General features: G+C 41.4%; 1 protein-coding gene across 3 annotated transcripts in view; it reads right to left on the reverse strand.

Moving 5' to 3' along the window:
- Positions 1–14,496: 14,496 nt before the first annotated feature.
- LOC106561256 (dymeclin) overlaps positions 14,497–27,157 on the reverse strand; it is a 166,444-nt gene continuing 153,783 nt past the window's right edge. For all 3 annotated transcript variants that reach the window (XM_014125013.2, XM_014125022.2, XM_045688127.1), the window contains one exon: positions 14,497–16,812. In XM_014125013.2, the coding sequence (XP_013980488.2) occupies positions 16,663–16,812 (150 nt within the window). In that variant the 3' untranslated portion in view covers positions 14,497–16,662. The remainder of the gene's footprint in view (positions 16,813–27,157) is intronic.

Here is a 27,157-nt window from a genome sequence, read left to right on the forward strand (position 1 = left end):
TTGTACACTCAGTGTGTGTGTGTGTATATACAGTTGAAGTCAGAAGTTTACATACACTTAGGTTGGAGTCAATTAAACTCATTTTTCAACCACTCCACACATTTCTTGTTATCAAACTATAGTTTGGAAAGTCGGTTAGGACACCTACTTTGTGCATGACATGTAATTTTTCCAACAATTGTTTACAGACAGATTATTTCACTTATAATTCACTGCATCACAATTCCAGTGGGTCAGAAGTTTACATATACTAAGTTGACTGTGCCTTTAAACAGCTCAGAAAATTCCAGAAAAGTATGTCATGGCTTTAGAAGCTTGAGATAGGCTAAATGAGATAATTTGACTCAATAGACCTGAGGATGTATTTCAAGGCCTACCTCAAACTCAGTGCCTCTTTGCTTGACATCATGGGAAAATCAAAAGAAATCAGCCAAGACCTCAGAAAAAAAATGTGTAGACCACCACTAGTCTGATTCATCCTTGGGAGCAATTTTCAAACACCTGAAGGTATCACATTCATCTGTACAAACAATAGTACACGCAGCCATCATACCGCTCAGGAAGGAGATGCATTCTGTCTCCTAGAGATGAACGTACTTTGGTGCGAAAAGTGCAAATCAATCCCAGAACAACAGCAAAGGACCTTGTGAAGATGCTGGAGGAAACAGGTACAGATACAGAAGTATCTATATCCACAGTAAAATGAGTCCTATATCGACATAACCTGAAAGGCTGCTCAGCAAGGAAGAAGCCACTGCTCCAAAACCGCCATAAAAAAAGCCAGACTACGGTTTGCAACTGCACATGGGGACAAAGATCGTACTTTTTGGAGAAATGTCCTCTGGTCTGATGAAACAAAAATATAACTGTTTGGCCATAATGACCATCGTTATGTTTGGAGGAAAAAGGGGGGGCTTGCAAGCTGAAGAACACCATCCCAACCATGAAGCACAGGGGTGGCAGCATCATGTTGTGGGGGGGCTTTGCTGCAGGAGGGACTGGTGCACTTCACAAAATAGATGGCATCATGAGGTAAGAAAATGATGTGGATATATTGAAGCAACATCTCAAGACATCAGTCAGGAAGTTAAAGCTTGGTCGCAAATGGGTCTTCCAAATGGACAATGACCCCAAGCATACTTCCAAAGTTGTGGCAAAATGGCTTAAGGGCAACAAAGTCAAGGTATTGGAGTGGCCATCACAAAGCACTGACCTCAATCCTATAGAACATTTGTGGGCAGAACTGAAAAAGAGTGTGCGAGCAAGGAGGCCTACAAACCTGACTCAGTTACACCAGCTCTGTCAGAATTCACCCAACTTATTGTGGATAGCTTGTGGAAGGCTACCCAAAACGTTTGACCCAAGTTAAACAATTTAAAGTCAATGCTACTAAATACTAATTGAGTGTATGTAAACTTCTGACCCACTGGGAATGTGATGAAAGAAATAAAAGCTGAAATAAATAATTCTCTCTACTATTACTCTGACATTCGACATTCTTAAAATAAAGTGGTGATCCTAACTGAACTAAGACATATTTACTAGGATTAAAGGTCAGAAATTATGAAAACCTGAGTTTAATTTATTTGGCTAAGGTGTATGTGAATGTCCGACATCAACTGTATGTATGTATGTATGTATGTATGTATGTATGATGTGTGTGTGCATGAATGTATGTATATATATATATATTTATACACACACACACACACACACACACACACACACACACACACACACACACACACACACACACACATACATACATACATACATACAACACTAGTCAAAAGTTTGGACACCTACTCATTCAAGAGTTTTTCTTTATTTTTACTATTTTCTACATTGTATAATAATATTGAAGACATCAAAACTATGAAATCACATATATGGAATCATGTAGTAACCAAAAAAGTGTTAAACAAATTCTTCATAGTAGCCACCCTTTGCCTTAATGACAGCTTTGCATACTCTTGGCATTCTTTTCAACCAGCTTCATGAGGAATGCTTTTCCAAGTCTTGAAAGAGTTCCCACATATGCTGAGCACTTGTTGGCTGCTTTTCCTTCACTTTGCGTTCCATCTCATCCCAAACCATCTCCATTTGGTTGCGGTCGGGTGATTGTGGAGGCCAGGTCATCTGATGCAGCACTCCATCACTCTCCTTGGTAAAATAGCCCTTAAACAGCCTGGAGGTGTGTTTTGGGTCATTGTCCCGTTGAAAAACAAATGATAGTCCCACTAAGCGCAAACCAGATGGGATGGTGTATTGCTGCAGAATGCTGTGGTAGCCGTGCTTGTTAAGTGTGCCTTGAATTCTAAATAAATCAGTGTCACCAGCAAAGCACCTCCACACCTCCTCCTCCATGCTTCACGGTGGGAACCACACATGTGGAGATCATCCGTTTACCTACTTTACCTAAACATTTCACATTTTGACTCAGACCAAAGGACAGATTTCCACCGGTCTAATGTCCATTGCTCGTGTTTCTTGGCCCAAGCAAGTCTCTTTTTCTTATCGGTGTCCTTTAGTAGTGCTTTCTTTGCAGCAATCGACCATGAAGGCCTGATTCACGCAGTCTCCTCTGAACAGTTGATGTTGAGATGTGTCTGTTTCTTGAACTCTGTGAAGAATTTATTTGGGCTGCAATTTGAGGTGCAGTTAACTCTAATGAATTTATCCTCTGCAGCAGTGGTAACTCTGGGTCTTCTTTTTCTGTAGATCTACTCATGAGAGCCAGTTTTATCATAGCGCTTGATGGTTTTTGCGACTGACCTTCATGTCTTAAAGTAATGATGGACTATCGTTCCTCTTTGCTTATTTGAGCTGTTCTTCCCATAATATGGACTTGGTCTTTTACCAATTAAGGCTATCTTCTGTATACCACCCCTACCTTGTCACAACACAACTGATTAGCTCAAACGCATTAAGGAAAGAAATTCCAAAAATTAACTTTTAACAGGGCACACCTGTTAATTGAAATACATTCCAGGTGACTACCTCATGACGCTGGTTGAGAGAATAACAAGTGTGCAAAGCTGTCATCAAGGCAAAGGGTGGCTACTTTAAAGAATCTCAAATATAAAATATATTTTGATTTGTTTAACACTTTTTTGGTTACTTTTTATTTTTATTTAACCTTTATTTAACTAGGCATGTCAGTTAAGAACAAATTCTTATTTTCAATGAGGAACAGTGGGTTAACTGCCTTGTTCAGGGGCAGAACGATAGATTTGTACCTTGTCAGCTCGGGGATTCAAACTTGCAACCTTTCAGTTACTAGTCCAACACTCTAACCACTAGGCTACGCTGCCGCCCCAAATGTAGTAATGTAGTAACTAATTGTGGTATTTAATTATTTTGTATCATTTGTTTGCAGTTTGGTCCTATCTGCTCTGAGATCAGAATAATACAAATCTTTATTTTCTCTATTTTATTATTGCTCTTATCTGCGCAGTTGCTGGGTTAACATGAGCATATGTCACCGTGCATGTAGCCTACATCAATCATCACATGCACGTGATTGCTCCAGTGGAGTAATCTTGTTTAATTGCGTATACATGAAACCATTCCTTCGTGTCAATAAATTACATTACTAAAGGTTATCTAGAATGTTCATGGCTTAAATACATGATGGCGTATTTCCACTAAGGCTGTTGTAGATAATAATGTAACAGTTAAAAAAGGTTAATGGTTATCTTCTGTATTTCTAACTGGGTTTTGTTTTTAGGAAATTTAGAATATTTGCTTTTGTATGAATAAAAGGCAGGCAAATTGGCAGAATAATCTATTCATGAGCAGACAGGATAGGATAATGTTGGGTAAGAGCACCGAACATTGTCCGAATTACTGACACAAAAAAGCTAATTTTGCCAACCCCGAAGTAAAAATATATTTTGATTTGTTTAACTCTTTTTTTGATTACTACATGATTCCATATGTGTTGTTTCATAGTTTTGATGTCTTCCCTATTATTCTACAATGTAGAAAATAGTAAAAATAAAGAAAACACACCTTCCCATTCCAGGGTTTCCTTTATTTTGACTATTTTCTACATTGTAGAATAATAGGGAAGACCTCAAAACTATGAAATAACACAGCAGTCTAAGGCACTGCATCTCAGTGCTAGAGGTGTCACTACAGACTCTGGTTCGATTCCAGGCTGTATCACAACGTGATTGGGAGTCCCATAGGGTGGCGCACAATTGGCCCAGCTTCGTTCGGGTTAGGGTTTGGCTGGGGTAGGTCGTCATTGTAAACATGAATTTGTTCTTAACTGACTTGCCTAGTTAAATAAAGGCAAAAAAAAAATCCTAAGTGGAAACCAAGGGTACAAAGTTGCATGTTCTTGCACACAAACTAACAGTTTGTTAATTTTTTTTATCTGCTATGCACTACGAGAAGGGATGCAATGGACATAGCATACAGCAACATCATCTAGCCATTTCACAGTTATTTACAACTAGCAGTGAAATGGGCAAAATTGCATGCATAACAAGCACAGGGGAATTCCTCAAATCACAAGACTTAGTAATTATGTGTAGGCTAACTGTTCCATAAGGCATGAAACCTATTTCTAGCTCTCATAATAAAAAAATCATATAAAACATGTTTTACATTCATAAAGTTTATTTACGTTACATTACGTTTATCTACATGTAAAATGTATTGACCATCAACCAGCTTATCTGAGAGAGAAACCAGTCATAGCCTTATCATTAGCCAACACTTGCACTGTCTGTCTGTGAGTGATCTAATGTCTTCATGAGGTCACAGCAGGAGGTGAGTTGATCCTGACTGACCACCTCATAGACAAGGTCAAAGTTCATCTTGATTTATCAGTGGCTGCAATCAGGAATGGCACCCTATTCCCTAAATTGGTCATTTACAATGCTAGTTTCATCAGCTGTTGTAGAATATGATATGAAACACAGTAAAACATAGTTTGACTATACTGGACCTTTAAATGTAATTTAGAAAAATATAATCTCTATTGTTCCTCTTTGAAATCTGAAACTTGTTGATTGATTGGATTACTTATGCAATCTAATTAATTATGTTGTTAAATTATCACTTTACCTATCTTTATTTGTTTCGGTGTCAAGTGTCAATCATAGAGATAAATTGAGAACTCTCGATGGATATAACTCGTTTTAGTCTAGACATTGAAGGCTTCCACCATTTAAAAGTCCAATGTAGGTGTTTTTATCTCAATATCAAATAATTTCTTGGTAACAATGTGATTGTTTTAAATAAATGGTCAAAAAGAAGAAAAAAATGCTTCTTAGCAAAGAGCAATTTCTCAAACAACAATTTAGCTAGGGTTGTCAAAGTGGTCTGAGTGGGGAGGGGAACACTGAAAATTAGCTGTCATTGGCAGAGAGATTTGGAACCCTCTTTCTTACTGGTCCGTTAACTAATTTGGCCTGCCACTAGCATTGTAGCAGCGTTGCAGTTCTTGACACCAACCGATGCGCCTGGCACCTAATACCATACCCTGTTCAAAGGCACTTAAATATTTTGTCTTGCCCATTCACGCTCTGAATGGCACACATACACAATTCATGTCTCAATTGTCTCAAGGACTTAAAAATCCTTATTTAACCTGTCTCCTCCCCCTCATCTACACTGATTGAAATGGACTTAACAAGTGACATCAATAAGGGATCATAGCTTTCACCTGGTCAGTCAAGTGTCCTTAATGTTTTATATACTCGGTGTACACTCAGTGCCAGTTCATTAGTTACTCCACCCCGTTCATGAAAATGGTTCACTCCTACAGACAGTGAGTCACGTGGTCGTGGCTTGCTATATAAAGCAGGCAGACAGGCATCGAGGGATTCATTTACTGTTCGATTGAACGTTAGAATGGGCAAAACGAGTGATGGCTTTGAGCGTGGTATGATCATCGGTGCGAGGCGCGCAGGTTCCAGTATGTCAGAAATGGCCGGCCTCCGGGGTTTTACACGCATGACAGTGTCTAGGGTTTACCGAGAATGGTGGAAAAAAACATCCAGTCACCGGCAGTCCTGTGGGCGAAAACAGCTCGTTGAAGAGAGGTTGAAGGTGAATGGCAAGAATCGTTCAAGCTAACAGGTGGGCCACAAACAGGCAAATAACGGCACAGTACAATAGTGGTGTGCAGAACAGCATCTCGGAACGCCCAACTCATCGGTCCTTGTCACCGATGGGCTATTGCAGCAGACGACCACACCGGGTTCAACTCCTATCAGCTAAAAACAACAAGAAGCAGCTCCAGTGGGCACGTGATCACCAACATTAGACAATTGAGGAGTGGAAAAACATTGTCTGGTTCGACGAATACCAGTTCCTGTTGCGTCATGCTGATGGAAGAGTCCGGATTTGAGCAGCATGAGTCCATGGCCCCATCCATTCCGCCCGGAGTCAACGGTATAGGCTGGTGGCGGTGGCATAAATGGTGTGGGGAATGTTTTCCTGGCACACGTTAGGTCCCTTGATACCAATTGAGTAATGTTTCCATACCCCAAAGAATTCAGGATGTTCAGGAGGCAAAGGGGGGTCCGACCCAGTACTAGATGGGTGTACCTAATAAACTAATAATCACATTTTTGACTGCATGGGCCTTTAAAAGTAGCCAACTGGGTGGGGATTCCTATGGATTGGGAGTGATCAGCCAATGATCAGAGAGCATTGTCTTCTTCAAATTGGGTTGCCTATGGTTTGTAAACCAAAGACTAAAGGCGTCAGCATGCTTCAGTTCGGCTGGTTTGAACCAAACGAGTGTGCTTGCATACTTCCTTAAAATACTTTCGCTTGAAAAATTTGAAAAAGCGGCAATGATACCGTTGGTCCATTTTGAGACACCATAGGCAGTATACACTTTGTCAATGGTCCTTTAAAAGTAGCCAACTGGGTGGGGGTTCCTATGGGTTGGGAGTGATCAGCCAATAGTCAGAGTGATCAGCCAATAGTCAGAATTAATCTGAGGTAACTCAATCTGTCATTGATTTTGATGTTTTCGACAAGGAGATCTTAGTCGTGCAATTTTGCATCTGACTAGGATGTTTGGTGAAGTGTTCCTCAAGTGAAAATGACAACAGGCACTTCACTGAAGATCCCTACTGTTGACCAATCGCCGACGAGGGTGTGTAGACTTCGGCTACAGACTTACATGCTGACCAGACCGCTTGTGCGCATGTTGATTTTGTCCACCCACACCAGATGCGGTCAGGACACACTGGCTGAAATATCAAAACGAACTCTGAACCAACTGTATTAATTTGGGGACAGGTCTAAAAACATTAAAGATTTATGCCAATTTAGCTAGCTAGCTTGCTGTTGCTAGCTAATTTGTCCTTGGATATAAACATTGGGTTGTTACTTTACCTGAAAAGCACAAGGTGCTCTACACTGATAATTAATCCACAGATAAAAGGGTAAACAGAGTTTGTTTCTAGTAATCTCTCCTCCTTCAGGATTCTTAAGGTCATATCCAGGAGCCAAGACCAATATTAATACCATGACATATTTCCCAAGACCCCATGAGTTGAGACCATGACAAGTTGAAGACTGAATTTATGTGGTCTTGAGTGGTCTCAAGTCCAAGACCACTAGATCAAGAGTCTATAGGCCCTTTCGTTATTTGTTAGAAACTCAAGTAAACTCGAGTAGAGTAGGGCACAGTATAGTAGAGCACAGTATAGTATATTACAGTACAGTAGAGCACAGTACAGTCCATTACAGCAGTGGTTCCCAACTGGTGTGCCTTGAGGAACTCTCAAGTGTGCCGCAAAACTTTTCCTAATCTTGATTATTTTGTGAAACACTCACCTATAAATGTGACCTGCAGAATGGACATGTAATTTTGACTTGGCAGCACTAGTGCAGGTCAGATAATACATAAAAATGGGACATGGCTACATCTGTATCGTTATTTCAAGTCCAGTGCGCTCAGGCGGATGTTACATTTGCATCATTTGAGGGGTGAGTAAAGTCATTTGTATAATTTAACTTTTACTGTGAAAACCATTAACATAGGCAGAGCTATTAGACTTAGCCAGAGTCATGTATTTCTTATGGCTCTGGGCTTAGCTATACCACAGCCTCTGCCATTGAAATAAACTCTACATGCAGCAATTTACTGAGTTACAGTTCATATAAGAACATTTGTCAACTGAAATAAATTATTAGGCCCTAATTAATGGATTTCACAGGACTGGGAATACAGATATGCATATGTTGGTCACATATACCTTTAAAAAAAAAAAAGGTAGGGCCGTGGATCAGAAAACCAATCAGTATCTGGTGTGACCACCATTTGCCCATTACAGCGCCACATCCTTCGCATGGAGTTGATCAGGCTGTTGATTGTGGCATGTGGAATGTTGTCCCACTCCTCTTCAATGGCTGTGTGAAGTTGCTGGATATTGGCGGGAACTGGAACACCGTGTTGTACACGTTGATCCAGAGCACCCCACACATGTTCAATGGGTGACATTTCTGGTGAGTATTTCTATTTTATTAGGGATCCATTAGCTACTCTTCCTGGGGTCCAAACACATTTAAGACACTTACATTACACATTAAACAAAAGATAAAACAGTACATCATATAACAGTCACACCACTACTGCACAAAATATTTGAAACTACTGTACAACATATTACAATGCATTAACACGAATTTAAGCTTTCTGCCAATATCAGATATGTCTATGTCCTGGGGAATGTTCTTGTTACTTACAACTTCATGCTAATCGCATTAGCCTACGTTAGCTCAACTGTCCCGTGGAAGGGACACCAATCCCGAAGAAGATAAAGATCCTTCTCTCTCCTGTCTCCTGATTATACCTATTCGACCCTACTAACCCCCCTTTCCGCATCCTATGACTCTCTTCCTCTGTATCCGCTTCTAAAGTCGCTTACTATTGCTTTAAATTTCAAGCTCCTGCCTCTAACCCTTAAACTTTTTTTTCCACCTTCTACTCCCTCGTTAATCCTCCACCTCCTCCCCCGGCCTGTCTGCGGATTACTTTGTCAACCACTTTGAAAAGAAGGTTGACGATATCCGCTCCTCATTCACTGAGCCTATTGAATCCACTGGTCCCACTCTCACATAACTAACCCTACACCTCTTTCTCTCCTCTGTCTCTTCAGATGAAATTCTGCGACTAGTAATATCCAGCCGCCCGACAACTTGCCCACTGGACTCCATCCCCTCCTCCCTTCTTCAGACCATCTCTGGAGACCTCCCATTCTTCACTTCCCTCATCAACTCATCCCTGACCACTGGCTGCGCCCCTCTGACTTCTAAATGGCCAGAGTCGCTCCCCTCCTTAAGCAACCAACACGCAACCCCTCTGACTTCAAAAACTACAGACCTGTATCCCTTCTTTATTTTCTTTCCAAAACACTTGAGCGTACTGTCTATGACCAACTCCCTTGTTATCTCTTTCAGAACGATCTTCTTGACCATAACCAGTCAAGCTACAAGATGGTTCACTCAACTGAGACTGCCCTCCTCAGTGTCACGGAGACTCTCCACTCTGCCAAAGCTGACTCTCTCCTCTGTTCTCATCCTCCTAGATCTATCCGCTGCCTTCAACACCGTGAATCATCACATCCTCCTTTTCCACCCTCTCAGGGCTAGGCATCTCAGGCTCCTTACACGCTTGGATTGCATCCTACCTGGCAGGTCGCTTCTACCAGGTGACGTGGAAAGGATCTGAGTCTGCACCACATGCTCTCACTACTGGTGTCCCCCAGTGCTCGGTTCTAGGCCCTCTCTTCTCTATATACCAAGTCACTCGGCTCCGTCATATCCACACATTTTCTCTCCTGTCATTGTTATGCGGATGCCACATTTACAGGATTAACTTGCTATTGGTTTTTTGTTCTTTTTTTGTATTTTACCCCCTTGGCCCACCACAAGGAATCGCTAGAGCGCGATGAGCCAAGTAAAGCCCCCCCGGCCAAGCCCTCCCCTAACCCGGACGACGCTGGGGCAATTGTGCGCCGCCTTAAGGGACTCCCGGTCCGGTTATGACACAGCCTGGGATCGAACCCAGGTCTGTAGTGATGCCTCAAGCACTGCAATGCAGTGCCTTAAACCGCTGCCCCACTCGGGAGGCCATGAAATATGAATATTGACATATCTTCAAATCTCACTTACATGCAAAGTAGTGTTAGAACATTTGTTCTCTCAGGCTAGTGGAAAAAAGGTTTGCAACATTTGAGCATAGCAATAATCCCTCCTCTTTGCATGTCGATATGCAATGTCAGCAGCAGCACTACCGTCAACCAAGGCACCTTAAAATGTAAGCAGTCCCTGCCTACTTAAATGGTATGTATGGCGTCATTATGTTGGTGTGAACAAGACTTCCAGACCACAGAGCTAACAACCTGCCTCTCCTTTCCCTCGGGTTAGAACTAGCTACAGTTTTATTCCTCATAATCTGACAGCTTGTCATAGTGCTGTTATCAAAGGGAATTTTCCCAACTTCAAATCAAAGTGGTGAGTAAATAGCCTACCATTTTTTGCCAAATCCATGCAGTGTTAAAAAAAAAAAAAAAAAAAATGGCTAATGGTTTTTACATGCATGTAGCCCTCAGCTTGACTTTCTCTTTGTGGAGAGAAATTACGGTGCTTTTTAACAACATGCTTTAATGTCACATAATGCCATAAAACTGTGGTTCAGAGTTCAATTCTTTGTCATAAATCCTTTGGAGCCTTAACAACTACTCTCTGCTAGCCTCTAGATTAGCCTTTTCTCTCTCTCGCTCTCTCCATCTCTCTCTCTCTCTCTTTTTCAAACAGTAAGATTTAAGTCTAGAAGGTTAGTCATGCCCTTCCTTCCAATGACCCCATGCTGTAAGTCTGTTATGCTTGTTCCACAATATACAGGGTGTGTCTGAAATACCACCCTATTCACTATGCCACCCCATATGAGGACTGGTCAAAAGTTGTGTAGTGTATGGCCGAAATAAGAAATTATACTTTTGCTACATTGTTTGCTAGCTCAGCTGGTTAGCTAGCTCTGTCTCATTGATCACCAAATGTTGCTAACACTAAATAGCTAGCCACTTAATATAACTTGTTTTGTCAATGTATGTTAGCTAGCTAAGTTAGCAATGTTATGAATACAACTTACATGCATGTCGACATCAGGATACAATTTGAGCACACTAGTTAGCTCCAAAAGTGGTTAGCAGCAGTTAGAGATGATATGATAGAAGAGTAGAGAGTAGTGGGAGAGAGCGAACATTGCGATGGGGCATGACCATCTGGGTAGGGTCTGAGCTGAGTTGGTAGGGTTGGAGGAGAGAGGGAGAGAAAAGGAAGGCAGCAGCTACTCTTCATGGGGTACAAACAATGGAAAGAAAGAGGTGGAAAGAAATTAAGTCAGGCATCAGGAGGTTTAAGTCACACAGTACGATGAGTGGTGAGCCATTGTCGGGAAATTAACTTATCAAGGTGTCAAGCTCATTGAGGAACTCTCCAAGGGCACCTGGTGGGAGATAGATGACAACAATATAAAGCTTGAGTGGACAAGTGACAGTGACAGCATGAATTTCAAATGAGGAGATGAGGAGGTGTGAGAGGGATAAAAGAGAACATCTCCACTTGTAGAAATGAGTAGCCCTGTGCCACCACCGAAACGACCAGATGCTCTCGGACTGTGAGTCAGTTGACAAGAAGTGTTCTCTGGTGTAATCCATGTCGCTATCTAGGCCAAAAAGTGTAGGAACTCAGCCTTCTTGACCGCAGGTTGGCAGTTCCAAACGCTGCCGGTGACTAGGAATTCCACATGGGTTGAGCATGCAGGGTACACTAAATTAGAAAGGTTGCAGCCATGGGGTGGGGAACATCTGCAAAACCTACAGGGAGAGGAGTGAACAGGGATAGAAAACACACATAGTTGAAAAAGCTTCAAAAGAGCAAAAAGAGATCATCTGTTTCGACGACGGTCTTAGTTTTGGCGATGAGACCGCTGACACGACCCCCGCCAACCAGGGATCAGGGTCGTATTCACTACACACCAAATTGAAGAAAACAGACCAAAATATCCATCTGAAAAAGATACCCTCATTTTCCATTGAAAAAACATTTTCCGTTGCATAATGGTTTGCTACGGTATGCACTAATGAATACGAGCCAGGTTGAGGTCTCTATTGCTTCAACTACATCTCCCAGAAGTGGTCACTTGGACTGCGTCCCAAATGGCACTCTATTCCCAATAAAGTGCACTACTTCAGACAAAAGCCCTATAAACCTGGTCAAAAGTAGTACACTATATAGAGAATAGGGTGCCATTTGGGACGCACACTGTAATGGAAGCCCTCTGTAAGGTGACCCCTACTACAGGAAACAACAAGGTGAGTATAGCTAGCATGGCACTTTACCAAGACCTTAGCCATCTGGCGCATCTAGAATGGGTGTGTGTAGGTGTGTGTCATGAGAGTTAGCTAACGAAAGGACAGAAAAGAGCAACCAGAGATAGACTCTATACTTTTTGTAACACGCTTTGGAGCAGTCCAAACCCAGAAATGGAGTAGAAATGTTCCATCATTGTCAGTAGCCATCATATGGTCTATTCTTTACATTAAATTAAATAAAGTATTATTGTTATTCAGAAAGGAAAATGTAATTCAGCCATGAAAATCGTTCCAATAAAGAGGAAAAGGCATGAAATTCCCTTCAATAGGGTTGGCAAACACACAAAGGATCATATTGTATTGTTAACTCCAGCTCCCTAAGTGGATTCATGCTTCAACTTCACCTCCTTATAGAAAACAGTCTGTCTCTCTGTCGTCATTCTAATAGAGTAATATACAGATAAAACGTACTCTAGATCTGTACATACCAACCCATCACTTTTTAAACATACAATCATTTTTTACAATAGGTGTTTTTGTGTTTACATAGGAGGTATAGAAGACAACTATTACATTTGAAGTAGAAAGGGGATATCCTGTTATGGCTAGGGGGCAGTATTTTCACGGCTGGATAAAAAACATACCCGATTTAATCTGGTTACCACTCCTACCCAGTAACTAGAATATGCATATACTTATTACATATGGATAGAAAACACCCTAAAGTTTCTAAAACTGTTTGAATGGTGTCTGTGAGTATAACAGAACTCAAATGGCAGGTCAAAACCTGAGAGATTCCTTTACAGGAAGTGGCCTGTCTGACCATTTCTTGAACTTCTTTTCCATCTCTATCTTTTACTAAGGATCTCTGCTCTAACGTGACACTTCCTACGTCGTCCATAGGCGCTCAGAGCCCGGGAAAAAACAGAATGTCGTCATCCCAGCCCCAGGCTGAAACACATTATCGCCTTTCTCAAGTGGCCGATCAAGGGACTCTGGGCTTATGCGCGTGACCCGACCGCCCCCGCCTTTGTGATTTTTTTCCTCTGTTTGCCGAAAAGGAGATTCCCTGTCGGAATATTATCGCTTTTCTACGAGAAAAATGGCGTAAAAATTGATTTTAAACAGCGGTTGACATGCTTCGAAGTACGGTAATGGAATATTTAGAATTTTTTTGTCACGAATTGCGCCATGCGCACGACCCTTCTTTACCATTTCGGATAGTGTCTGGAACGCACGAACAAAACGCCGCTATTCGGATATAACGATGGATTATTTTGGACCAAACCAACATTTGTTATTGAAGTAGCAGTCCTGGGAGTGCATTCTGACGAAGACAACAAAAGGTAATGAAACTTTTATAATAGTAAAGCTGATATTGGTGAGTGCTAAACTTGCCGGGTGTCTAAATAGCTAGCCCGTGATGCCTGGGCTATGTACTTAGAATATTGCAAAATGTGCTTTCACCAAAAAGCTATTTTAAAATCAGACATATCGAGTGCATAGAGGAGGTCTGTATCTATAATTCTTAAAATAGTTGTTATGCTTTTTATGAACGTTTATCGTGAGTAATTTAGTAAAATGTTAGCGAATTCCCCGGAAGTTTGCGGGGGGTATGCTAGTTCTGAACGTCACATGCTAATGTAAAAAGCTGGTTTTTGGTATAAATATGAACTTGATTGAACAAAACATGCATGTATTGTATAACATAATGTCCTAGGGTTGTCATCTGATGAAGATCATAAAAGGTTAGTGCTGCATTTAGCTGTCTTCTGGGTTTTTGTGACATTATATGCTAGCTTGAAAAATGGGTGTCTGATTATTTCTGGCTTGGTACTCTGCTGACATAATCTAATGTTTTGTTTTCGTTGTAAAGCCTTTTTGAAATCGGACAGTGTGATTAGATAAAGGAGAGTCTTATCTTTAAAATGCTGTGAAATAGTCATATGTTTGAAAAATTGAAGTTTTTGTATTTTAGAGGAGTTTGTATTTCGCGCCACGCCCATCATTGGATATTGGAGCAGGTGTTCCGCTAGCGGAACGTCTAGATGTAAGAGGATATTATATGAAGCATGGTACTTTAGTCCGTTGTTACCAGAGTGAACTAACATTCCAGAATAATTTACTTACACGCAAACAGCACGATTCCAGTTTTAATACATTCTTCTTATTTTTCAGATGAAAACAGCAGTCATAACAACCCCAAATAAATAAAATATAATGCTTTCAAGAGCGCTTCTCAAGGGCCTACCAATTGGATATCACGAAATTGAGGAGAAAAAGTGGTAAAAGTAAAGAATAAATAAAAATATTTTAAAAAGTAGAAAAAAAGGGGTGCTTCTCAAACTTCACGCACTCACTATAGAGAATACTCATGTTACTGAATGCAAGAAGAGAATACATCTTTGGGTACATCTGAATAATCTCTCCTTTTTCCCAAAGTGAGCACTTGTTCACCTCCCTTCAATGGTTTTAAATGTGTGGGAAGTAAGTGCACACTTCAGGAAGAACGCCACATTTTTGGGAGGCACGTCATCTTTGACCACAGTTCTGTAACAGCAATGTTTACTTCAAACATTGGATCCTACAGTCTGCCTACAGGGACAACCTCTCACTCAATCATGTTTTATTATGCATGTCATGTTGATGCATTCATAAATATCTATTCTAAATATATTTGTCAGTTCATTTTTTGCAGAACAAAAAATATTCAAAGTGAGCCCTGTGGGCCCTAGTAGTGCACTTTAGAGGGAATAGGGTGCCATTTGGAACACTTGAAGGAACATCTTCCCTTCAGATTCATATGGAACAGGTAGGAAAAGAAACAAACATGCGTTTGTATTTGTCTATAAAATCATTTACATGCATTCCCTGATCTGTACAACATTGGGGTTGCATCTCAAATGGCACCCTAATCCCTACAGTATACAATTTATTTACTATCTACTAAAGTAGTGCACTATATAGGGAATAGGGTACCAATTTCGACGCATCCTGGAACATTTACAAGGCTAAATAAACATGTGACAGCCTATACAGTATATAGTTATTTTTCTATAGATAATAATTATGCTTCCTAAATTCAACTTTGAATTTGCAAAACTGTCAGTTGTTGTTGTTCTATATTGACATTAAGACAAATACGTAACTACCAGGAAATAAGATGGCGTACATTTTTTGTTGTTGTTGTTGATGCTCCTCTACAAGGATATTAAGGATCTCATTTTGCTACTGTTGTTGCTGTTGATTGTCGTTTATGTTTTGGTGGGGGCAAATATCAAAATCCACACATAAATACAATAATAAAAAAATTAAAATCCTATAAAACAAGCAAATAAACAAATGAACAAACGTGATTGTGCACAAAATAACATTGGGACAACTGACTGAAAATAAGGAGAGTTGAATCAAACTGATGAAAAACGAGGACCCCCTGTTTTGCTAAACTGCTGATAGTAAATCCTTATTGTGGTAAAGACGTGACTTAAGACAGTCACAAAATCCTGGTCCCAGATTCAGTTTGTGACAAGTTCTGGGACTAGGCTACAGCGACAAGTATCGTATTGACACCTTTAGGCCATCACCAACAGTTAACTGTCATCAACTGTCCAGTCTTCAACCCAGGATCCCAGGTGACCCTGCTCTGAATACTCTGACAGTTGAATACTCCGAATACTCTGATTTGTTTTATTACTTTGAACCATAACGACTTCACTTCATAAAAAAGAGAAAGATTTAAGCAAACTCGAAAGAACCAAGGGTGAATTTGAAGTGAGGCAAAACCAGAGAAAACCTGAGAAAGACGGAGGACAAAAACATTTACCAAACTCCCAATAATGGAGAAAACAAACTGTCTCTGTAAAGAGTACCATCCTTAGTATTCTGTGCTGCTGTTGAGGTCTGGTTGTGGAGCTGAACCATGTGGAAGCTAGCCTGGTTGTACCAGACTGAATTATGACTCACAATGGTGAGCTCAGTGTTCAGTCTGGACTAACCAGGCTACGTGGAAGCACAGAGGAAAAGTCTGTCTGATATGAACGAATAGGAGCAGAAAGGAAGACCAGTATATTCAATGTCCTCCTGTCTAACATCTGATCCCATTGTAACCCAGGGATCTGTCTGTGAGGGTAGAGGCACTTCCAAAGCAGTGCGCACACACATATACAAATAAATACACACACACAGGCAAACCCTAACTTCCACTAAGGTAACATCTCCCATTTACATCAATGCATGACTAAGAAAACATTTGACTAAAGTGGAAGTTTGGATTGGCCCATAGCTAGACAGATGTGAACTCCCACAATCAGCCAGAGTCCCTGCTGAAGAGTTCTATGCCTGTAGGGCTCCAGTTAAGGCCTACTCCAGAGTTGAAAACCAGGGACCACACGTAAGGGATGAAGAAGTCTTCAGGCTGGTCCTCCTCCACGTACCTAAACTTCAGCTCCGGGAACTTCTGTAGAGAGACAAAGAAAAGACAGAAGAAGAAAATGTTAAGATAAAGATCAATGGACAGGACAACCACAGAGATGGAGTCTTGATCTTTAGTCTTGGTCATGAGACTTCCGGTTTTTACGCTATCTCTGGACAAACATAAAGTACCAGTCAAAAGTTTGGACACACCTACTCATTCAAGGGTTTCTCTTTATTTTTACTATTTTCTACATTGCAGAATAATAGTAAAGACATCAAAACTATGAAATAACACATATGGAATTATGTAGTAACCAAAAAAGTGTTAAACAAATCAAAATATATTTTATACTTGAGATTTGTCAAAGTAGCCACCCTTTGCCTTGATGACAGCTTTGCTTGGCATTCTCTCAACCAGCTTCAAGAGGTAGTCACCTGGAATGGAATTCAATTAACAGGTGTGCCTTGTTAAAAGTTAATTTATGGAATTTCTTTCCTTCTTAATACGTTTGAGCCAATCAGTTGTGTTGTGACAAGGTATACAGAAGATTGCCCTATTTGGTAAAAGACCAAGTCCATATTATGGCAAGAACAGCTCAAATAAGCAAAGAGAAACGACAGTCCATCATTACCTTAAGACATGAAGGTCAGTCAATCTGGAAAATATCTAAACTTTGAAAGTTTCTTTAAGTGCAGCCGCAAAAACCATCACGCACTTCTGATTCAGAGGGGTTGGGTTAAATGCGGAAGACACATTTCAGTTGAAAGCATTCAGTTGTACAACTGACTAGGTATCCCCCTTTCCCTTTCCCCATGATGAAACTGGCTCTCATGATGACCGCCACAGGAAAGGAAGATCTCTGCTTCAGAGGATAAGTTCATTAGTTACCAGACTCAGAAATTGCAGCTCAAATCAATGCTTCAAAGAGTTCAAGAAACAGACACATCTCAACATCAATTGCTCAGAGACCGCGTGAATCAGGCCTTCATGGTCGAATTGCTGAAAAGAAACCACTACTAAAGGACACCGATAAGAAGAAGAGACTTGCTTCGGCCAAGAAACATAAGCAATGGACATTAGATCGGTGGAAATCTGTCCTTTGGTCTGATGAGTCCAAATTTGAGATTTTTGGTTCTAACTGCCGTGTCTTTGTGAGACGCAGAGTAGGTGAATGGATAATCTCTGCATGTGTGGTTCCCACCGTGAAGCATGGACCAGGAGGTGTGATGGTGTGGTGGTGCTTTGCTGGTGACACTGTCAGTGTTTAGAATATAAGGCACACTTAACCAGCATGGCTACCACAGCATTCTGCAGCGATATGCCATCCTATCTGGTTTGCGCTTAATGGGACTATGATTTGTTTGTCAGCAGGACAATGACTCAACACACCACCAGGCGGTGTAAGGGCTATTTGACCAAGAAGGAGAGTGATGGAGTGCTGCATCAGATGACCTGGCCTCCACAATCACCCGACCTCAACCCAATTGAGATGGTTTGGGATGAGTTGGACCGTAGAATGACGGAAAAGCAGCCAACAAGTGCTCAGCATATGTGGGAACTCCTTCAAGACTTGGAAAAGCATTTCAGGTGAAGCAGGTTGAGAGAATGCCAAGAGTGTGCAAAGCTGTCATCAAGGGAAAGGGTAGATATTTTGAAGAATCTAAAATATATTTTGATTTGTTTAACACTTTTTTGGTTACAACATGATTGCATATATGTTATTTAATAGTTTTGATGTCTTCACTATTATTCTACAATGTAGAAAATAGTAAAAAACTTGAATGAGTAGATGTGTCCAAACTTTTGACTGGTACTGTATATGACCAGAGAAATGTTGGATTCAGTGTCTATAACTCCCTGGTATTCCTTACAGATGACAACACAAAAGAGTCAGTATCTACAGCCGGTTGGTGACAGCCAGTCAGGACATGAGCTAGCTAGCTACAAGCAAAAACTGGTAAAACCCATCTGTACCAGTCTAGTTGCTGAGGTACTTAGGTGGTCTCTGACCTTTAAAAAAGGCCCAGTTAAATGTGTTCAGCCCTCCATTGACCTAACTGGGACACTGGAAACCATAAATTGCCTCCTTGCACTAAATAACTGGTTGTGCCACCTTTAGCTGCAATGACTGCAACCAAATGCTTCCTGTAGTTGTTGATCAGTCTTACATCGCTGCAGAGGAATTTTGGCCCACTCTTGCATGCAGAACTGCTTTAACTTCTTTGGGATAGGGGGCGGTATTTTGACGTCCGGATGAAAAGCGTGCCCAAAGTAAACTGCGTGCTACTCAGGCCCAGAAGCTAGGATATGCATATAATTGGTAGATTTGGATAGGAAACACTCTAAAGTTTCTAAAACTGTTAAAATAATGTCTGTGAGTATAACAGAACTGAAATGGCAGGCGAAACCCTGAGGACAAACCACCCCCCCCAAAAAAAATCATCCTACCACTGATTTCAATGGCGAAAGAAAAATGTTATTACCTTTGCTGTTCTTCGTCAGAATGCACTCCCAGTACTTCTACTTCAATAACAAATGTTGGTTTGGTTCAAAATAATCCATAGTTATGTTAAAATATCCTCTGTTTTGTTCGTGCGTTCAAGACACTATCCGAAGTGTAAAGAAGGGTGACGCGCCTGACACGTTTCGTGACAAAAAAATTGTAAATATTCCATTACCGTACTTCGAAGCATGTCAACCGCTGTTTAAAATCAATTTTATGCCATTTTTCTCGTAAAAAAGCGATAATATTCCGACCGGGAAACCGTGTTTACGTTCAAAGAGAGAGAAAATAAAAACATGGGGTCGCCTCGTGCACGCGCCTCAGTCTCATTGTCCTCTGATAGACCACTTACCAAAGGCGCTAATGTTTTTCAGCCAGGGGCTGCCTCGACATCATTCAGCTTTTTCCCGGGTTCTGAGAGCCTATGGGAGCCGTAGGAAGTGTCACGTTACAGCAAAGATCCTAAGTTTTCAATAAAAAGAGTCAAGAAGCCCAAGGAATGGTCAGAGAGGGCACTTCCTGTACAGAATCTTCTCAGGTTTTTGCCTGCCATATGAGTTCTGTTATACTCACAGACACCATTCAAACAGTTTTAGAAACTTTAGGGTGTTTTCTATCCAAAGCCAATAATTATATGCATATTCTAGTTTCTGGGCAGTAGTAATAACCAGATTAAATCGGGTACGTTTTTTATCCGGCCGTGCAAATACTGCCCCCTACCCTCAACAGGTTAAGGCAAGTTGTCCAGGTCCTGATGCAGCAAAGCATTCCTAAACCATCACGCTACCACCCCCATGCTTGACCGTTGATAGGATGTTCTTACTGTGGAATGCAGTTTTGTTGACTCAAGTTTGCCAAAAAGCACCTGGAAGCACCTGGATGATCATCAAGACTCTTTGAAGACTGTTCTATGGACATATGATTCAAAAGTATAACTTTTTGGACGACATGGGTCCCATGGGCCTACTCCCGACCGCTGTCCCAATCAAAACGATGCTGAAATTATCATCTAGTTGACCACATGCGGGTAGGCTATTCCTTAAAATGTATTACAACGATTGGATAACTTAGGGAGTTTCAGTATGCAACAATATAATTACATGCCTTCAATTGCATTAGCCTACTTTATTCCAATATTTTCGTCATTCTGTGATATTTATTCCCACAGTAATTCTTTATGGATCCATCCAGTTGTGGTTAAGAAAACATTGCATGCTTAGTGGTGGGCTATGCGAAGAGATAGAAGTGACATGCCTTGCAAAGTTTAGAACTGGCAGGAGGATGGTTACCTGGGGCTACCTAGCAACCATCAAGAGTTTAACAGCGTAGCGTGTGCCAATGCCTCCTCAGCATTTACGGCTACCGTAATTTCCGGACTATTAAGCGCACCTGAAAATAAGCCGCACCCACTGAATTAAAAAAAATATATTATTTTGAACATAAATAAACCGCACATGTCTATAAGCTGCAGGTGCCTACCGGTACATTGAAACAAATTAACTTTACACAGGCTTTAACGAAACACGGCTTGTAACAAAAATAAATAGGCTTTAACGAAACACGGCTTGTAACAAAAATAAATAGGCTTTAACGAAACACGGCTTGAATCAAAAAATTAGCAGTAAGCTTTAGTTGTCTTTTTGCACTGAGTCAATTCCTCACGCTTCTGTTTCCAACGTCTTATCATCGACTCATTAAGACCAAGCTCCCGTGCAGAAGCTCTATTTCCTTTTCCAACAGCCAGATCAATCGCCTTCAACTTGAAAGCTGCATCATATGCATTTCTCCGCGTCTTTGCCATGATGAGGGTGACAAAATGACTACCGTAATCAGAATGATGGGAAGTTTGAGAGCGCTCGATTTAATCTAAACAGTAAACAAAAAAGTTGTTTGACCTTAACCCGTTCGGCAATTTCATTGGTCTAATGAAAGCTTGATGCCGCCAAAAAACTGAGCACGTTTTTTTGGAAAAATCCATATATTAGCCGCGTCATTGTTTAAGCCGCGAGGTTCAAAGCTGGGAAAAAAGTTGCGGCTTATAGTCCGGAATTTACGGTACATATCATACTAAACCGTAGGCAGAAGTTTACCAACATTTTTACTAGGTCGTTACGCGTAAATAAATGTTTTGGCTTTGATACCAACAATACCTCTCAGATACAACAAAAATGCGGAAAATAGTTGACAGTATGGTAAAGTTGTCGGAAAAACATCTTCGTATGAAAGGAATATTAGACTCACTCAATCAGGGGGAAGTTGTGGTGCCTTCAGAAAGTATTCTCACCACCCCTTGACTTTTGACACATTTTGTTGTGTTATAGGCTGAATTTAAAATTGACAAAATGTAGATTTTTTTGTCACTGGCCTACACAAAATACTCCATAATGGCAAAGTGGAATTTTTTTGTATTTTTTTTTTACAAATTAATTCAAACTGAAAAGCTGAAATGTCTTGAGTCAATAACTATTCAACCCCTGTGTTATGGCAAGCCTAAATACATTCAGGTCACTTAACAAGACACATAATGAGTTGCATGGACTCACTCTGTGTGCAATAATAGTATTTAACATGATTTTTGAATGACCACATCATCTCTGTACCCCACACATACAATTATCTTAAGGTCCAGCAAATTTCCAACACAGATTAAACCACAAAGATCAGGCAGGTTTTCCAATGTCTCGCAAAGAAGGGCACCTATTGGTAGACGGGTACAAATAAAAAGCAGACATTGAATATCCCTTTGAGCATGGTGAAGTTATTAATTATCAATACACCCAGTAACTATAAAGATACAGGCGTCCTTCCTAAGGTGCCGGAGAGGAAGGAAGCCACTCAAGGATTTCACCACGAGGCCAATGGTGACTTAAAACAGTTACAGAGTTGAATAGCTGTGATAGGAGAAAACTGAAGATGGATCAACAACACTGTGGAATGTTGTTGTACTTACTCCACAATACTAACCTAATTGATAGAGTGAAAAGAAGGAAGCCTGTACAGAATATTCTAAAACGTGCATCCTGTTTGCAACAAGGCACTAAAGTAATACTGCAAAACATATGGCAAAGCAATTCACTTTTTGTCCTGAATACAAAGTGTTATGTTTAGGGCAAATCCAATACAACACATTCCTGATTACCACTCCATATTTTCAAGCATTGTTGTGGATGGGTCATGTTATGGGTATGCTTGCAATAGTTAAGGATTGGGGAGTTTTTCAGGATAAAAAAGAAACAGAATGGAGCTAAACAGACAAAATCCTAGAGGAAAACCTGGTTCAGTCTGCTTTCCACCAGACACTGGGATTTTTATTTTTAATTTTTTTTTACAAGCATTTCGCTACACTCACATTAACATCTGCTAACCATGTCTATGTGACAAATAAAATTTGATTTGATTAATTCACCTTTCAGCAGGACGGACAATAACCGAAAACAAAAGGCCAAATCTACATTGGAGTAGCTTACCAAGAAGGCAATGAAAGTTCCTGAGTGGCCGAGTTACAGTTTTGACTTAAATCTGCTTGAAAATCTATGTCAAGACCTGAAAATTGTTGTCTAGCAATGATGAACAACCAATTTGACAGAGCGTGAAGAATTTGGAAAAGAATAATGGTCAAATGTTGCACAATCCAGGTGTGGAAAGCTCTTAGAATCGTACCCAAAAAGACTCACAGTTGTAATCGCTGCCAAAGGTGATTCTAACATGTATTAACTCAGGGTGTTGAATACTTATCTAATGAAGGTGTGAGTGTTTTAGTTAGTACACATTTATTTTTATTTTTTTACAAATGTTCACATTTTTCTTCAACTTTAACATAAGCGTATTTTGTGTAGACAGTTGAATCCATTTTAATCCCACTTTGTAAGAACAAAATGTGGAAAAAGTCAACGGGTGTGAATACTTTCTGACGGCACTGTATATCTATGTGCGTGCGTGCACCCATTTAGCCTCAGTTACTTGGCTCTCCTAGCTTCACCTAGCCCACTCCCTGAAAGCTACACCCCATCTTTGATTTCAGGTGACATCAGGTGAGAGAGAACGCTCGTTAAGGATGACCTGAGGGGTTGCTTAAGGGTTGCTAAGGTTATAGTTCAGACACAGTGGTAGGATTGTCAAACGTTTGCCTGCCGACAGTACTTTGTACCTCTGAACAGTGTCGGCAGTCAATCTCTTTAGTATTCACATAGCAAAGACCTTCAAGTCGTCAGCTACTCAGCCTTATTAAAATACTCCAAAACAGAAGGTGGCAGTAGTTTTGTTTGACAATGCATGTCCGTGTATGTTGCTTAGCTAGTTCATGGGTAAAAATACAAATGGTCAAGATTGGTCTAGATTCCAAAGTTAGCTAGCTAGCTGCGCTAATGTTGTTATTTTGTAGAAAACTCTTGTTGATACTAGCCAGATAGCCACAGCTAGATAACTGCTTAGCAAGATGACGAAGAAACTATTTAATTAACTTTCCATAATACCATACTGCCAGTGCCAGCCCATAGCCAAATGCTTAGCTAGCTAGCTAATGTTTGCATATTTGCTAGCTAGCACAACATAGATTATTAGCTAGAGACATTGCAATAACTCCGCAGCTAACACAGGCAGCAGTTTCATGAAAACTAATCCATTGTGATTTAATTAAAATATCAATACCTACCCTGCTCATGCCCAGTAACAGCTACTGTTCTTCCTACTATTAACAAGAGGCCAGCCAGAAAGTCTCTCTTTCAACCAACAAACCAGCCAAGCCAAGCCCTACCTAGCCCATCCAAGAAATGCAGCAGGCAGGCCTGTATAATCATCAATAATACAGTGATATCTCATCATATCCCACCAGTTCACAGGGTGACGCTTGGGCCACACACTAATCACTGAAATACACTTTTCTTTTATCCTCCTTTATGCTGTGGTCAGGGACAGGCTGGGTCCATTCACTAACAGGATAGTATTATAGTCTTCATTGTGTCCACTCAACACAATAACAGTTGTGGGTATGGGGGTATCGGTCTGTGGCTGGCATATGGGCTATGGACCCTGTGTGTTCATATGATACTCTGTATCAGCCAGTGCTTCGTCTGGCTAGCTATCATTAGGTATACAATGCATTCAAAACAGCTATCTAGATCAGTCCCTTGTTGCTTGCATGGCTTGCTGTCAATGTTGTTTTGTAAGAACTTAACTAGCAAACTGGCTTCAGACTAATATGGTCAGGTAAACACACTATAGAGCCCAATCCAGACACCCTTGCACTGGCCCCAGTGTTTCCTGGGAAGCAGACACAAACAAGCTGGTCCAGGATTGGCTCATGTTTGGCCTGGTTCCAGCAACTCCCCTCTCTCATTCCCTTCTCCCTCCCTTTCCCTGCCTGCAGAGCAGACTACATACTTGGCCCAGCCTTATGCCAGTCAGAGTCAGACCAGGCGTGTATCCCAAATGGAACCATATTCCCTATTGGCCCTGGTAATAAGTATTGCATTATAGGGAATAGGGTGCCATTTGGGATGCATGTCAGACCAGCGCCCCCAGCCCTCGCCCCCCAGAACACAGACTGACTGACTGGGTCCATATCTTGACTGTAGGACTCTCTGTTCCCACTGTTACATGGCTTAGAAGGAATAGGCTTTACAGACCCCACGCAGACAGAGTAGAATGCAGCTAGAAGCAGATTAGAAAGAAAAAAAAAGAAGAAAAAAAACTTTCCACACAAAACAACAAACGTTTATTTTATTATTGGTACGTTTCAGGTAGATGTTCAGGTGTGTTTCAGGTGTGAGGGGCTCGTCTACTTCTCTGTCTGCTGGCCTCTGGAAGCCCCAGGTATGGAGCGTTCTCCTCTCTCCTCTCCTACTTTCCTCCTCTCTTCTATACCTCCTCTCCTTACCCTTCTTCTCACCTGTACTCTCCCCCTGTCCGGTCTTCTTCCCTCCTCTCTCATATCCTCCCCTACTCCACTTTACCCTCCGCTCTCCTCTCCCTTCCAAAGGAGCCAAACTGTCTGTACCTTATCACTACAGAACGAGGCAGCGCAGGCCAAACAATACATTCCACAGGCGTTGTCTGACTGCATCCCAAATGGGATACTATTCCCTATTTAGCGCACTACTTTTCTGGTCAAAATTAGTGCACTATTTAGGGAATAGGATGCCATTTGGGACATAGCCTCTGTCTGTCATTGAAAGTCGTTGAGCCTGATAGGTGGAGGAGTAACAACACAGGGCCGGCTCTGTTGATATTCAAATGGAGAGGAGGGGGAGTGGGGACTGGGCTCACAGAAGACTGGGAAGGAGAGTGAAAGGCAGGGAGGGATGTAGAGGGAGATTGAAAGCCAGGGAGGGATGTAGAGGGAGAGTGAAAGCCAGGGAGAGATGTAGAGGGAGAGTGAAAGCCAGGGAGAGAGGGAGAGAACCTGGTAGAAGGAGATGAAAAAAGGGAGAGAGACTGAGAGAAAGGCAGAGACAGAGGGAGGATGGCTAGCAGGCAGGAAGAGAGGGACAGACAGAGACAGATACAGAGGGAAAGGCAGAGAGAGGGAGGCTGGACAGCAGGCAGGGCGAGAGAGGGGCTGGCCCCTAGCCCTGGATGGGTCCTTTGTCTCTGCCTAGAGGCTGAGGGCAGAGGTCTGAGACACATAATAGGGACAGTCTGGCGCTGCTGGGACACTGTGGTGTGGGGAAGAAACATCAGCTAGATATCCCTGGGGCATTCTCACCTTCTGTTAACCCTTTCATATAGATAAAGACAGACGGCCAGGGACATCAGCATGTCTGGCTGACTCATTGACTCACAAAGTGTCTACCATGCTGGTCTATGTCTAATTCTATTTCCATGTCTAGGTCATTCACCACTTATATGCTAATATATGTCTAGTCTAGTTGATCTGTATGTGTAATAAAACCAGTGACTCTGTGTGTCCGAAGAGAGATAAAGTCAAAACCGGAGCCCTTGATACACGAACCCAGACTAGATCCCTTGAGACCCAGATGTCCATGGACATACATCCTTTAACTCATTTTAGACTATACAAGTCTACCATGTTCTTCTATGTCTAGTTTTAGTCCATCTGTATAGAACCAGTGACTAACTAGACTATGTCCTATCATCATGATTTTTATTGATTTTGATTTTATTTAACCTTTATTTAACTAGGCAAGTCAGTTAAGAACACATTCTTATTTACAATGACGGCCTACCCCGGCCAAACCCGGACGACGCTGGGCCAATTGTGCACCACCCTATGGGACTCCCAATCACGGCCGGATGTGATTCAGTCTGGATTGGAACTAGGGGCTGCAGTGACGCCTCTTGCACTGAGATGCAGTGCCTTAGACCACTGTGCCACTCGGGAACAGACATAGACATAGAATTAGACATAGACCAGCATGGTAGACATGGTAGACACTGAGTCAGCCAGACATGCTGATGTCCCTGGCCGTCTGTCTTTATCTATATGAAAGGGTTAACAGAAGGTGAGAATGCCCCAGGGATATCTAGCTGATGTTTCTTCCCCACACCACAGTGTCCCAGCAGCGTCAGACTGTCCCTATTATGTGTGTCAGACCTCTGCCCTCAGCCCCTAGGCAGAGACAAAGGACCCATCCAGGGCTCAGATGATAATGGTAAAAGGAAGTCAGAATTAATCATTTGAACTCCACATCCACACATTCAGCTGCTGTCGAACCCACCTCCTGTGATTCACTTTTATTAAATCGGCTTGTTAGATAGCCAGTAAAGATAGATAATCAGTTAGATAGCCTTTCCAACTATTGTCCAATTTTCTAGTACTCTACCATGCAGGGCACTAAATAAAAAAATGTCATTGGTAGCACTGGTGCGCTCAACTTTAAAAAGCTAGGAGCACTACATGAAATTTAGGAGCACCACATGAAATTT

The sequence above is a fragment of the Salmo salar genome, chromosome ssa01 (assembly GCF_905237065.1).
Source record: "Salmo salar chromosome ssa01, Ssal_v3.1, whole genome shotgun sequence".
NCBI classification, from domain to species: Eukaryota; Metazoa; Chordata; class Actinopteri; order Salmoniformes; family Salmonidae; genus Salmo; species Salmo salar.